Here is a 14,894-nt window from a genome sequence, read left to right as displayed (position 1 = left end):
AAGTATGAAATATTAACTATGTTACTGCACTCATTGTGCGAAAGATTAAAGGTAATTTTATGACAAGTTAACTAAAAATCTGTATTGATCCTAATTATTTAATTAACTGAGGTTTTTATGAAGAGTGAATTCCTGGTGCACAAAAATTATTTGCAACATTACCCTATAAATATCCAGTAAATTATAAAACAAGCATCATAAGAAAGCCATAGTGTTAATGTTGACTGATACAAATATGAAATAAATATCCTACCCTGTAGTTGTTTGTTTTTCCATTGGACAATTTTTAAGGAAAGCTTAATTTCTTCAGTTTAAAGTACCTTATTGGTTAGCCATTTGCCAGCTGACATTTTTCACTACCAAAGTTCCGTTCATTACTTAGCAGCTAAATTAATGATCACAGTCTGTACTTTGCTCATTCATGTACCATTGGGGCAACTGTGATGTGATTTTTTCTGCTAACGTGGCTTGTATTACCTGTGTAGGATGAGGAACCTAATTCAGATTCAGATTCCTCCAAAGTTGATAATGCTGATAAACCTGACAATGATGTAAGAAGCATTTGTTTTAAAGGCCCATTTTCATCCGAGATCCTTTGCAGTCGTTTGTTTTTGTTTTGGAATCGCACTATTGTTAAATGGCGAACTCTGATAGTCATTCACAAACACTATTAAAAAGAAAAACAAAGATTTGGTGAAGAACACAGTAAACAAATTTGCAGCTAAATATTTGAGACTGAAAAATCATAAATCGAGTCTGTGTATAAAACTTGTACAAAGCTTACTTCATGTTGAAGGAAATTGTTCGGCTTCAACACTAAATAAAATATAAACAAATAACCAATATTGCCCAAAACTGATTTACTTTATGCATTTCAATTATAGAATAATGACTTGTACAAATGAGATCGCTTACATACATATCTCAGGATCTCAAGTAAAAATCAGTCAAATAATTATTCTCACCTCGAAAAAATCTCCCCGGAGTCTCTAGTTCCATCGTAGGAACAATGCAATAACATTTCTGCAAAAGCACTGTCTGTAGTGTTACCAAAACCCTTTGTTGTTTTCCTTGCCCTCCATAAATCATACACAGACTCTCGAAGTTGAATAACCTTTGTGGAGCCAGGCAGAGCCGGCCTTCCTCTAGACCGCTTCTTCGGCGGCATCAACTTTTCAAATGACGTTTTTCACTGTCATACATGTAAGAATTAAAAACTATTTACTGATATGGATACCACGATAGTTTGTTGTTCGCACATGATTCAAGATGGAACTTTGAAAGCCCTAATTAGTAAGATGGAAGAAGATATCAAAGCGATTCCGCAACTTCGAGGAAAATAGCGTATTTTTCATATATGAAAAATGATCTGGGTGCGCAAGGCATCTCGGTTGAAAATGGGCCTTTAAGAAGGAACATTATACCTGATATAAACATAAAATATGATATGAAATATTGGAACTGAAATATTGACAACTGATGCTAAATTTCAGAAATGTGGTTTTGGATAGAAACAAAAGAATTAACTTTTATATGACCACTTGCCCTCTTCTGTAAGCAAAAAAAAAAAAAAAAAACTTCAGTTTGCAATGATTAAACTCAATTGTTATAAAAAGTAGATAAAGTTTAAAGGTTAAGAAACCCAAATGACACTTAAATTCCAGCTTGTCAATGTAATCAATTAAATAAACTGTGTTTAGTGTCCAGTTTCAGCCCCTTAACACAAGCACAAAGTTAGTTCACATGTTTTTGGTCTAAATTTCTCTAAATGTTGAATGACAGGGCTGCAAATAATGGCCAGTCAATGGACAATGTCCGGTCAAAATTGGATACTGAACGGACAAATCCTTGGATTGCCGGACATCTTGGCCGGTCCTTTACCAACTCATTCAAAGAAATTTTAATTTTTAACTGTTTGATAATCACAAGGGACAACAGTCATGTTTCCGAAAGAAAACAAAAAAAACAATATAAAAGTAGACAAATTAGTGGTCGAGAAATTCCCGGTAGTCGCAAATTTCCACAATGTCATCAAGTCCTGTTGCCAAAGTGTAATATCTAATTATAAGTGATTTTGCCAGATGTAAAGTAAAATGGACAATTGCGGTTGTATCTTGCGTAACCGTTCCATGTACTCAATGCAAGGCTGCTTCTGCAGTAAAGAGTAGTAAAATTATTAACTTGTAATTTTTATTTCCAGACCGACTTGGATTCAGTTGTTTTTTAGTTGTAAAAGGATTACTGTGCAATCTGGGTTCACTATCGCAAGAGTTCCGACTGTTAAAATTTGACAGGCCAAAAAACAGGTAGTGTCAGAGCAAAAGCATGTTTGAGCGGACAACGTGACTGGCAACTGCCCATTAGTTATTTGCAGCCTTGAATGATGTTTAAAGAAAAGAAAGTGCATGGCCTTAAATTTTGCCATGCTTTAATATTCCAAATGTAATAGTTTCAAACTAACAGTACAAGACATTGTTAGCACACTTGAAAGTGACTGCATGATGATTGTTAAGTACTTTTTCAACAACCATTTTTGTTACTTAACTGAACAGCCCCGTGACAAGTACGAAAAACAGCCAGAATTCATTGCAGCAAATGCTGGCAAACTGCATGACTACCAACTGGAGGGATTGAACTGGTTACGGTTTTCCTGGGCACAGGGCACTAACACTATCCTGGCAGATGAGATGGGTCTTGGTAAAACTATTCAGACTATTGCATTCTTGTACACGATCTGGAAAGAGGTAAGTTCATTTACCTTTGAATAATCATACTTGTTGTACTTAATGCTTGTAATTGGTGGTTTACTTGTTTCAAACTACTTCAGGCAGGTCTAACTTCAAGTCTGCGGGCTTTAACTTATACCTCTTGGCCCTCTTGGTCAGCAGGCTGACCTTATAGCCATTAAATCTTCCAACCCATATTATATACAGATTTAAGGTTGGAATCCTGTCATGTTTTTACTGAACTAGCCACAGCCTTGCACTTCACTGGAAGACTTATATTCCTAAACAATAAAATTGATTAATCTGTTACTACTATACATTTCTCTTTGATCTCTTCTTAGGGTCACTCGCCAGGTCCATTTTTGATCAGTGCTCCCTTGTCTACCATTATCAACTGGGAAAGAGAGTTTGAATTTTGGGCTCCTGATATGTATTGTGTAACCTATGCTGGTGATAAAGTCTGCAGAGCAACAATCAGGTTGATGCAAGTTTATCAATGAAATTATAAATATCATCTTTTTTTACAAAGAATTGTCGAAGTAGAAAAACAAGTCCATAAATGGTAGAATCTGTTTGGTAGAGATAAAAGATGGGAAGGTTTGAGAAGTTAGGACTAACATTTGTTTCCCTTGAAGAGAGATGTTCCACAATTTGGGTACCATTGTGGTACCAGTAACATCTTGCCCTACAGATGTCATGCAACAAGTGTGTAAAAATAAAATTGGATTTTAAGTAGTTTTTCATTTGTAAACTGTGCAAGGTCCTTAGTTGCCTGAATATTGTTGATTGAGGTGTTGAATTTTTGACAGGAATCATGATTTTTCATTTGATGAAGATGCTGTTAAGACAGGACTGAAACCACATAAATTAAAGGTTTGTGTTGGGCCCCATAGTAATCACAACTGTCTTCTCCACTTAAAACCTCTGATTTATTTAAAGAGAATTACTGTTTCTCCCTTGAGGTTTACTCTTCAGTTCCTTGAAATAGGAAAATCTGAGACGATATGTTATGTTTTGTCTACAGAAAGATCATCCAGTGAAGTTTCAAGTGGTATTGACGTCTTATGAACTGGTTTCCATTGATATGACTACACTGCAGTCCATTGACTGGGCTGTGTTAGTGGTGGATGAGGCTCACCGACTGAAGAATAAGCAGTCTAAGGTAAGACCACTAATAACATGCGGAACTCTTATGTTTTTAGTCAGATAACTATAATTTACCATGCAATTTAATGGGCAGCAAGGTACTAAAAGAATCTTGGTGAGGCTTATATCATATAATTGTCAACCTGTACTACAGCTGTATCTCCCATAATGATTTGTTCATGACAAGACTCCTTACAAATCCCAGTTTTACAACACGAAGCACTACTCATTCAGTTGCACAGCCCTGTTCTAGCTAAATATGGATCTGGCTACCACTCAATGCCGATGCTCTTTCCTCTCATCACCATAACCAAGAATTGTTCAAACACTCAAGGCATTGCTATTTGTTATTTCCATGTACCTTTTGTTTAGGTATCACTGACTGTAAGTTTGACCTTCACCACTCTTGTGCCATCCAAAAGCTTTTATTCCTAAAACCAGCCATTACCTCTTAAGCTTGCAATAAATGACTGATGTTTATCTATTTTTTTTTTCCAGTTTTTCAAGATTCTGAGTGAGTACTCTATTGATTACAAGCTGCTTCTAACAGGCACACCTCTGCAGAACAACTTAGAAGAACTATGGAACCTTCTTAACTTCTTGGATCCAAAGGAATTCAGGTATACACCACTTTAAACTCTGCCTCAAATAGTTGTATCCCTAGTTATACCACTCATGCTATTGAAAGTGTTATATTTTAATCAATTATTGAAGTGAATTACAGTTTCTTGTATTCTTGACATGCTAAAATTAATCTTAATGGTTGAATCTTTTTAATTTTTTTCTATCTTTTTTGTTGTTTTAAGTATTTTGCTTGTAATCTCTCTTCTTTAGGAACCAGAACACTTTCCTGACAGAGTTTGAAGATGTAGCTAAAGAAGACCAGATCAAGAAGCTCCATGATATTCTAGGCCCTCACATGTTGAGACGTCTGAAGGCAGATGTCTTGAAGGGAATTCCCTCCAAGAGTGAGCTCATCGTCAGGGTAGAACTGAGCCCTGTGCAAAAGTAAGTTAAGTGTGATATGATTTTATATTGTGGTGATCATAGCATTAACTTACAACTTCAGATCAAGAATTTATTTGTATGAAAGTGCAAGTTCTTCCTCTTTTTTTTTTTCTTTTTTTTTTTTCGTCCAATGAAGGTTTTTGATTCCCTTTTTTTTTCTTTTTTCCATTTTTCTTTGTAATTTAGACAGGTAACAATTTGAAATACATGTATATGTTCTGTTTTTTTTTTTTAATAGGAAATACTACAAGTATATTTTAACAAGAAACTTTGAAGCTCTCAATACTAAAGGCTCTCACCAGGTGTCTCTGTTGAATGTGATGATGGAGCTAAAGAAATGCTGCAACCATCCATATTTGTTTTCTTCTGCTGCATTGGTATGTTCCTTCACCATGTGTAGAGAGACAACTGAAACTTTCATGGATGTAAATAAAAGTGGAAAACAGCTGCTAAGTTACCTGTTAGGTGTTACACTTGTCAGAGCTGTCAATAGGAGCCATAACCCATAAAAACTGTTTTGGCTGAGCTCACGTAATGTTGCAAGTGAAGATGTCAATTGCTGATTGTTGATTTTCTTGTTAATTAGGAAGCCCCTCGTGGAGCTAGTGGTAACTTTGATGCTGCAGCACTGACACGTGCCTCTGGCAAACTGGTGCTGTTGGAAAAGATGTTGAAGAAATTACAACAAGAAGGACACAGGGTTCTTATCTTTTCACAGGTGGGAATAAGAGATTGTCATCTTTGACAAGTTTTCAAATATTAGGATTTTCTGGTTCAAATCAGAGATAATGTCCATTCGGTAGTATGTAGTGCCCCTTTACCCATGCAGCTCAGAGTTAACTATATACACCATGCAAAGGTATTTTTACTGTTTAATTTCACTCGAGGGAGTGATTTCAAGTTAGTTTCTAAAGTATTCTGCCCTGGATTGCATTGGTATTGGATCTCTTCACTCTGAATGATCTAGATTTTCCAGGCTGACCTGGATAGTGGTGTTTTCTGCATTTCAGTCAGTTCACATGCATTTACCTGAGTCCTTGCTGGCTTCTTGTGAGATTTGCCTCTATTCTGATTGGCTTTTGTGACTACTTTGGCTTTGACTTGACTACTTGATTAAAAATTTTCAAGACAAATTTTGAAATAATTTTTTGTACACAGATGACAAGAATGCTTGATCTCTTGGAAGATTTCCTCGAGGGACATGGCTATAAATATGAGAGAATTGATGGAACAGTGAACGGATCAGCAAGACAGGAGTGTATTGACAGGTTTAACGGTGAGCTTGAAAATCTTTCAGCCTACTTCTTACTTTGTGTAACGTGATTTATCTTTCTCTTTACAGAGAGAGAGAGAGCGAGAGAGAGCGCGAGAGAGAGAGCGCGCGCAAGAGAGAAAGCGCGAGAGAGAGAGAGAGTGCGTGAGAGAGAGAGAGAGCGCGCGAGAGAGAGAGAGAGAGAGAGCGAGAGAGAGAGCAAGAGAGAGAGCGCGGTTGGAAACTAAAAGTGCACAATTTACAATACAAAAACAGTACTTACATGTAATTGCAGAACTACTGCAAGTGACTTTGAAAAGTTGTTTTACTAACTTCTCTGCAGATGCCAACAACTATTAATACCCTCTGCTCGCAAGAAAAGCACAAACTATGATGCCTGTTGTGCAGCTTGGCTCCAGAGAAGTGCTGAAGCCAGAAGCTTCTCACGATATTATATTTCTTTGTTTATGTTTTATTTCGTTTAGCTCCTGGTGCTCAGACATTCTGTTTCCTGCTCTCTACTCGGGCTGGAGGCCTTGGTATCAATCTGGCAACAGCTGACACTGTGTTCATTTATGACTCCGACTGGAATCCTCATAATGATATTCAGGTTTGTACTCAGACGAGATTTATGGCCGAGGCCCTCTTTAGTTAAACTCTTTGCGTGAAGAAAAGCTAAGACAGGCATGTGGTTTCTCATTTTATTGTTGGTTACCTCGCCGTGTTGTTTTGGTTCCTCTTTTTACTGTTGGTTACCTCACTGTGTTTTTTTTGGTTCCTCTTTTTATCAGGCATTCAGCAGAGCTCATAGAATTGGTCAGAACAATAAGGTACATTTTACACTCGATAATGTGTATAAAAGTTTACCGGTCTGTTACTTGAGAGAAAGCCTTCTGAAAGTAATGCAAAAAATTTAAAATGAAATGGTCCTAGTGAAGTGTTTTTCAAATATGTGGTAAGAGCTCGTTTGCGACATTTCAGCAAAGCAATACTTTTGATCACTGTGTAGAATTCGCATCACTGCAAACGTTCTTTGACTTTGTGAACAGTTTTCAAGCTCATGGTCTGACAATTCATTTAGTTTTCTTTGTTGATTAGAATCGAAACTACTCAATGGTCGTCGAAAAATTTAGGTACCGTTGATAAACAATAAGTTGAGTAAATGTCTCTTGCCTTTCTTATAAGAAAAGCACTTGAAATATATAAATGGGGTGAGTTTCTAAAGAATTGTAGTGCTGCGTCGGAGGGGATAACAGGGTAGTTTGGTTTTATCAACTGGGTTGATAATTTAAATTGGCCACCGTAAAGAGCGTTAGCCCTTCGTCAGAGCGACGTCGAAAGGCCAACGCTCGAAACGTCAGTTTACACTCAAAAATAAATATATATTTTTTTCTTCTTCTTTGCTTACGTTTTATCAACTGTTTTCTCCCTCTTCCCCTAGGTTATGATTTATCGTTTTGTCACGAGAGCCAGTGTCGAGGAACGTATTACTCAGGTAACATTTTTGTGGGGGATAAACTGGAGAAATATGTTAAACATTTCGGGTTCGGGACTAAGTTGTAGCTGAGAGTTTATTGGACTAAGATTGTTCCATATTTTTTTGAAGCCTTAGTCAAACAGATAAAAACGTTTCGCTTAAGTTGATTTCTCAACTTTTCATAGAGAAGTACAAGTGCTGCATGGGATAACAAGTAAACCAAAATGAAACATTGTGTCCACCTTTTTCCCACTGAAGTGTGGAAAGGTGCACCATTTCTCTTGGCCTTAACAACTAAACCTTGGATGTATAAATTACTTGCCAGGTTGCCAAGAAGAAAATGATGTTGACGCATCTGGTAGTGAGACCTGGCTTAGGATCAAACAAAGCTGCAGTGATGTCCAAGACCGAACTTAACGACATTCTTAAGTTTGGTACACAAGAGCTCTTTAAAGATGATAATGCTAAGGATGGAGGTGAGACTTGTGTATTTGACACTCCAAATTTATAGCTAAAATACCTTTGAGGGAGTGGGGTAAAATTAATTGCAAGCAAAATTGTTGGAAATTAAGGTTGAGAGTAATTTCCTTCCGTCCTATTTGGAAACCTTCAGCTCTCTTGACTGAATTTTGTAAGCTTCCTTGAAACTTTTAACGATGTCGAGCACTAGAATTACCTATCTCTCCCGAGATGTTACTAGTTTGCGAATTTACTGTGAGAAAGATTTCATATCTCCTGGTTGGGAAAATTGTTGTTGTTTTTTGAAGGATTGTCATTTATAACATTATGTCCTTAACAAATTTTGAAATTATAAGGAGAAGATACAGTTTTTAACTCTGGGAGTGAATGAATTTACTTTGAAATAGCTAGTTACCTTTTAATGGCTATTTGGTAAACAAATTTAAAACGCTTTTGTTTAGACTCAGGTGACGCAGGACGTATAGACTATGACGAGAAAGCCGTTCTTTCACTGCTGGATCGAACCAGCAGTCATGGATCGGAGGCACCGCCTGATGAAGACAAAGACATGGCTAATGAATACCTTGCTTCATTTAAGGTAATGGGGGGAGTCGAGGTGTTCAGAAAATATGTTACTTTCATTTATCTGATTGTTTATTTTAACAGTCCATTATTTTTTAATGTGAACTTGAATGCGTGTATAGGAAGGAAGAGAAAGTTGATTAGGGTTAATGTAGCCGGAGAGAGCGTTATATCTGGCAATCTAAGGATAGAAAGACTAGAGGTTGGGTATAATAATGCTCCACGATTCATTGATTAGCTTTATTTGAGCTTACCATGATCAGTCTGAGCAATCTGTCTTTTTCGATTTGCCAAACTACCTTACAGCTAATTCAATTCTAGCAATACTATTTAACTAATCCATCATTTGTTTTTCGGCCATCTTTTTTTTATGATAAATAACATGCCTGATATAATGAATATATGAAGTTCATATATTTTGAACTGCGGTATTAAATACGTATGATGCACGATCCTTCGCAGTAGATAGCGCTCTTTATGCAATAGCGAAAATCAGACCTGAAAAAGTGAATATATGAATATATGAACTTCATATATTCATTATATCTGATTTATCATCACGGGTTTGTTACGAATCAACTTAACGGCCTGCTCCCAGTTGGCTTGTTAGCTCAATTGGTAGAGCGCTGCACTAGTATCGCAGAGGTCAGTGGTTCGAATCCCGTACAGGCCTGATTTTTTTCAGGTCTGATTTTCGCTATTGCATAAATAGCGCTATCTACTGCGAAGGATCGTGCATCATACGCAAATAACATGCCTGTAACTTAAAAGTTAATTGTTACGCATGTCAATTGAGAAAGAGCAAGATAACAGTAATTACTTGGTGTTTTCTTGTGAGGACTTCTCTAGCTCCAAGTGTTTGTATCCATACCTCCATGATTACAAACTCACAGCTCTGACATGCGACATAAAAAAAAGAAGTTGCCAGGGCCTGTAGCCTTAGCATTAGACTATCAGGGTAGTATATCACTTCCACACTACTGTAGAATAAATATTATACAGGTAATTTGCATGGTTCTATTATTTTGTAGTGTCTTTTCGAGTTAAATAGATACTTCGTTGAAACGTGCAAATATAAACAAAAGCAGTGAACCGGCATGGCCTGCAGCCTTACTGTTAGACTGTGTGGTAGTATATGTTCACATAGTTTCTAGTCAGCAGCCCCCTGCTCATTTTTCAATAATCAGTAATGATAAAGATTCTTACCTTGACTCTTGCTGGGCTTTTCGATTGAGTGTCGCAAAACCAAAACCAAAGAACAACGGCCAATCAGATGAAAGGAATATACCTTTAAGAGCCAATGAAAATCATAGTTAAAACAACCAAACCGCCTAAAGCGCGGGAAAACGCCGGCGACCAAGTCGTGGTTGGTTTTAGTTTTGCTTCTGATTGGTTGAGAGAGTGGCGCAAGTTTTTTTTTTTTGATCAATCACAGAGGAAAGTATAGCAGAACCAAAGCAATCTCGGATTACTTTCGACACTCAACTGTAAAATGCTCTGATATAAATACATCAAAAGTAATTCAACAACGAGAAATAAGAGCATCATTATTCTATTACTAACATTTAAGAACTGTTAACCAGTTTTATTCATGGCCTCACATCATAAGATTTTGGTAGATTAAGTCTTAAGGGTTATTTAATATTCCCAAATGTTCCTACTTTGTGAACCTTGAAATAAGTTCTAAATTTGTTTTTCTTTAGGTGGCAAGTTATGTCGTGAAGCAAAAGGACGAAGATGTCGAAGTTCTTAAGGTACGACGTTATTTCTTGACACTTTTTTAAGAACAACTTGTTGAAAATGTTCTTTTCATGCCATTCGTCAAATACATGGCTACAGCATTTAGTTGTTGTCGTGTTGTTTAGTAAGACTACCTCGAATGGAAAATGTTTTAGGTTTTTTCTATGTAGTTTCAGTTAAATTTATCTTATAATGGGCGGGATAGATTGGCCTTCTGTTAAACTAAAAGAAATATCCGTGAAATCTAGAACCGCTTTTTTTGTTGTTGTTGTTGTGGTTGTTGTTGTTGTCTTTGTGTGTTTGTTTGTTTGTTTTGCTACTTTAAAGTACGATTGGAAAGGAAACACTAAGCTTTGTAATCGTGTATGTTGACAATGTTTGTTAACAGCAAGATGCAGAGGCTGCCGACCCTGATTACTGGGAAAAACTCCTGCGCCACCACTATGAACAGTTCCAAGAAGATGAGGCAAGGCATCTTGGGAAGGGAAAGAGGATAAGAAAACAGGTAGGGTTATATAAAATGTAGTCCACGCATGGTTGTTACCTAGTGCGTCTCATCTTGTAGTTTATTTTAAGATCGACCAGAGGCTAATTTCTCCTTGCATGCTGTTTCAATCCCGAATCAAATATTAAGGTCGCAAGACCTTAATATAATTAATATAAAATATAATGAATATAAAAAATATACGGTGGCCATATAACGGAGCTTTTGACGGTTAAGAAAAAAAAATATTTTTGTCAGTACTGAAGGAAATATATAGAGAATAACGTGGAAAATGTGCACTGTAACAGCGAAAGCGTTGTCATTTCAACTTAGAACTTTTATGTACACAGCTAACACAAAGCAGCAGTAGGTTGAAACTAAAAGTATAAGTAAAAGTTAAGTTGAGATAAACAAATTACAAACAAGAATTAATACAAACGAAGCGGAACGGAAAAATACTACGTTGATAACGCCTGATATCTAACTGCAATAGCGAATAACTTTTAAGTTGAAGAAGACTTTTAGGCAGTGAACTGCGCCAAGTGCGACTTTCAGGAAACTGACTTTATAAAGTGAGTATGCGCAAAAGGAACTGGCTTTAAATACGTACAGTATGAGAAACGTGCAAAAAAGGTGTAACTGATGAAGAAAAACGTCAACAAGCTTAACAAAAAACACTAACGAGGAGGTATGAAAAAATAAAGGCGGAAGTCAATAAGTTAAAAATTACACAATAAAAAATTAGCAAGCGTGAGGGTGCAAATGGTAATCTCTTGGACTCTTTCTTTCCAAGGTCAGTTATGTCGATGGAGGCATGGAAGATCAAGAGGAGTCAGGTATACTTGTGGTGTATCTTTTCTGGCTCGAGCTCATTTTTATGCTGAAATGAAATGTGCACCATGAAACGCTCAGTTATCGTGATAATTTTGAGGTAGATTTTATCTGCCCTTTTTTCCTGGCTTGTTATCCATTTGAATTTTCTTTTTTTAGCTTGGACCAACAATCTTTCAGACTACGACGATGGGGAATACAGCGACGTCGAAGAGGAAGAATCAGATGAGGAATTCAGCCAAAAATCTGAAGGTAACGATTATTCTCAAATATACATATCTTTTTTCTTTTGTTTTTGTTTGTTTGTTTGTTTGTTTGTTTGTTTTCTTTGCCGGCTGAAGTTTTCCTCGGTATTGTCCACTTTAGGTCGCCAGCGAAGAGCCGCCCGCGGTGCCTCAGACAAAGATGTCACTCCACCTCTCTTGGCCAAGGTTCAAGGAAACCTAGAGGTACAGGAGACTTTGAATGAGTTGGGGTTTGGAATTCAGTCTATCCGCTCAATTGTATTTGAATCAGCTTTCTCAGCAAATATTCCTAATGCATTTTAAGAATGGAGTTGAAATTGATTTTTATGTATTGCTGAGCGAACGTCAACTCTTCGTTAGAATCATGAATGTTAAACGATTGAACGGTTGAGTTAACAGTACAACGATGAACAAACACATCTTTTACTCAATTAAAATGTTTTTGATGTTCCAATTTATTTTGTAAAATGTGTTTTATAGCCAGAGATTTGCTAGCTTCCGAAATTCTGGGCATCTGCAAAATTTTCCTTAAAAAAATTGTAAACTGCTCAGTGCAGTCTGGCAACCCCCCCCCCCCCCCCCCCCGCAAAGTGTTGCAAAACGTATTAGAACATATTACTATGGAGAATGCGCTATGTAAATGCATCATCATTATCATTACCATTATCATATTTGGTTTTAGGTGTATGGCTTCAATTTACGTCAGCGAAAGGCATTCCTGAATGCTATCATGAGATATGGTTTGCCTTCTCCCAAAGGTTCTCCAAGGTCCCAGTGGTGAGACTAACTTAATCTTGTTGTATTAAACCTTGTTTACATCTTATCTTGTTCTCTAACACTAGAACCCGATTATTATTGACAGTCGTTGTTAGTTAAGCCTTCTTTACACTTTTGCCACTGAACTTTATTTAGAGTGAGTCTCATACTTTATAGATGAAGGTTCAGGAGACCCACAGGATCCATCCGTGAATTTGATTCTCTGATTCATCAATGTCATTTTTAGATTCTCAAACCTACGCCAATTAATGAATAACCCTTAACACCCAAACATTAATATGCAAGTTCTCAATACTGTGCTCCACACATTTCCTCTGATGCTTACAAGGATTTCAAACAATCAAGAGCTTCTTGAGTACGCGATCATTTCCTTCATTCTCATGACGTCAATGTTTGATTTAGGGTTGATGCTGTTGGGAGAAATTAGCTGTTTATCTCTCTTAGGGGCGATGGGGTTGAGGTTCATCTCTCTCGTTCTTTTTAAGGTTTGCGAGGGATCTCCGCGGAAAATCGGATAAAGCTTTTCAGTGAGTATTACCCATCCTTTAATAAAACAGTCATCCTCGCGACATGGGATGTCTGTTTATGGCCACTAATCTTTCCGAAAGAGTTTTTGACATGAGTGTGTGTAATAGATGCCTAATATTTGTTATGATTTCTCGATCTGCAGGGCGTACGTTTCAATGTTTCTGCGCCACTTGTGTGAGCCGGGCACAGACAACAGAGAGACGTTTAACGATGGAGTACCCCGTGAAGGACTACAAAGGACACAAGTGCTGACCAGAATTGGTATCATGAGCTTGATAAGGAAGAAGGTATTTACTACATCAGTGTCAGTGTCAGTGACAACAACTGCCATGCTCGGGCATAATTACTGTTCGTAACGCAGTAACCTAACCTAGATATAAAGGTCTCTCTGTGTCTTACCAAGTGTGGTCAGTGAGAATTGTTCACTTTTATGGAAAAAAAAGGGAAGTTTTATTAGAAGTTCGATATTTAACAAATGGTAAACACCACAGCGTACACTATTGAGTTATGGATGCACTTGGCAGGTTTGCTAAGCACTCAAGAAGCTAGAGTCGCCCTCGGCTATCGCCTAGAACGACTCTTACGCTTCTTTTGTGGTGTTTACCATTTGTTTTATAACAGAACATTGATACATTGTAGCTAAAGAGTTCCTTTTTATTTAAGGTGGCTCGTACCAGTTTCCTCACGCGGGGAACAGGTCACTCTTGCGTGACGCGCGCGAGAAAAACGTGCGAAAGAAGCGCGAGATCAAAAGATGAAAATTCAAAACAAAGATGGCGGCGCGGGGAATTTTTTCTACTTTTCTGAGAAGTTTACCTAAGAGCTTGTATTTGATGTGTTGAGCGGCTACTGTGAATGCAGGAGATAGAAACTAAGATAAAGAAGACGATTTTTGGAGAAGTAAAGGTTGCTTCACTTCACATTTAAAAGAAATATTCAACTGATATGAAATCTTGCGACGGCGAAAAAAGAAGAACTCAAGCGAAGGATAATCTACCTGAAGTGGAAGAAGACTTTGAAACTTAAAGGAAAATAATATGATATAGCCAGAAGTCGTGTGTAGGATTTTTAAGATGGGCCCGGGAGGCTATCTTTGACAGCTGTTTAATGATTTTCTTAATTAGCAGTTAACGTCTGTAAACATCAGATCGTAGGCGCGCGCGCGAGCACACGCAATTGTCAGCGGTAGCTATAACAGATCATGAGCAAACGTCGATCTTATAGAATCCAGATTTTTAAATGCACGAGAACGCGCGTGGAAATTGCTAAACTCACGAAAGCTTTTGCATAAAAACAAGTCCGGTGACCCCTTCCTTTTATTGTTCCAATATGATAATAACGTCGAAAGGAATCATCAGAAAAAAAATGTAGAAAATTCTACGGAAGGAAATTTGCGATGTCTGAAAATTGCCTTTTTTTCTAGATTTTCTGAAATTCCGCTCCGTAGAACTTTTTAAAAATCTTTGTGCATTTTCCTTTTCAAGTGCCAAAAGCAATCACTGAAAAAAATCATGGGGTCACCAGGTTAGTTTTCGAATTATTTAAGCCACAAGCTAAAAATGCGTCTGAATAAGCCTATGAAAGTGTTGCCATGGAAACTGCTAGTGACGAAATGGCAGCTATTTTTTGATAACCTATG

The 14,894-nt window shown here is 37.3% G+C and overlaps 1 protein-coding gene across 4 annotated transcripts in view; it reads left to right on the top strand.

The window, feature by feature from the left end:
- The window catches only part of LOC111329373 (ATP-dependent chromatin remodeler CHD4), a 34,107-nt gene that overhangs the window by 12,932 nt on the left and 6,281 nt on the right, over nt 1-14,894 (top strand). For 3 of the 4 annotated variants that reach the window (XM_022934067.2, XM_022934066.2, XM_088730267.1), the window contains exons 17-39: nt 486-551; nt 2,553-2,744; nt 3,068-3,204; nt 3,536-3,599; nt 3,751-3,888; nt 4,371-4,492; nt 4,707-4,880; nt 5,119-5,257; nt 5,467-5,598; nt 6,039-6,156; nt 6,618-6,742; nt 6,924-6,962; nt 7,574-7,627; nt 7,935-8,085; nt 8,530-8,666; nt 10,354-10,404; nt 10,779-10,895; nt 11,668-11,710; nt 11,865-11,957; nt 12,072-12,154; nt 12,633-12,727; nt 13,213-13,254; nt 13,398-13,542. In XM_022934067.2, coding sequence (XP_022789802.2) covers nt 486-551; nt 2,553-2,744; nt 3,068-3,204; nt 3,536-3,599; nt 3,751-3,888; nt 4,371-4,492; nt 4,707-4,880; nt 5,119-5,257; nt 5,467-5,598; nt 6,039-6,156; nt 6,618-6,742; nt 6,924-6,962; nt 7,574-7,627; nt 7,935-8,085; nt 8,530-8,666; nt 10,354-10,404; nt 10,779-10,895; nt 11,668-11,710; nt 11,865-11,957; nt 12,072-12,154; nt 12,633-12,727; nt 13,213-13,254; nt 13,398-13,542 — 2,457 coding nt within the window. The remainder of the gene's footprint in view (nt 1-485; nt 552-2,552; nt 2,745-3,067; nt 3,205-3,535; nt 3,600-3,750; nt 3,889-4,370; nt 4,493-4,706; nt 4,881-5,118; nt 5,258-5,466; nt 5,599-6,038; nt 6,157-6,617; nt 6,743-6,923; nt 6,963-7,573; nt 7,628-7,934; nt 8,086-8,529; nt 8,667-10,353; nt 10,405-10,778; nt 10,896-11,667; nt 11,711-11,864; nt 11,958-12,071; nt 12,155-12,632; nt 12,728-13,212; nt 13,255-13,397; nt 13,543-14,894) is intronic. The other variant, XM_022934068.2, reaches the window with a different exon arrangement.

The sequence above is a fragment of the Stylophora pistillata genome, chromosome 8 (genome assembly GCF_964205215.1).
Source record: "Stylophora pistillata chromosome 8, jaStyPist1.2, whole genome shotgun sequence".
In the NCBI taxonomy this organism is placed as follows: Eukaryota; Metazoa; Cnidaria; class Anthozoa; order Scleractinia; family Pocilloporidae; genus Stylophora; species Stylophora pistillata.
The sequence above is the reverse complement of the archived record's forward strand: the minus strand, read 5'-3'. Positions and strand labels throughout refer to the sequence as shown.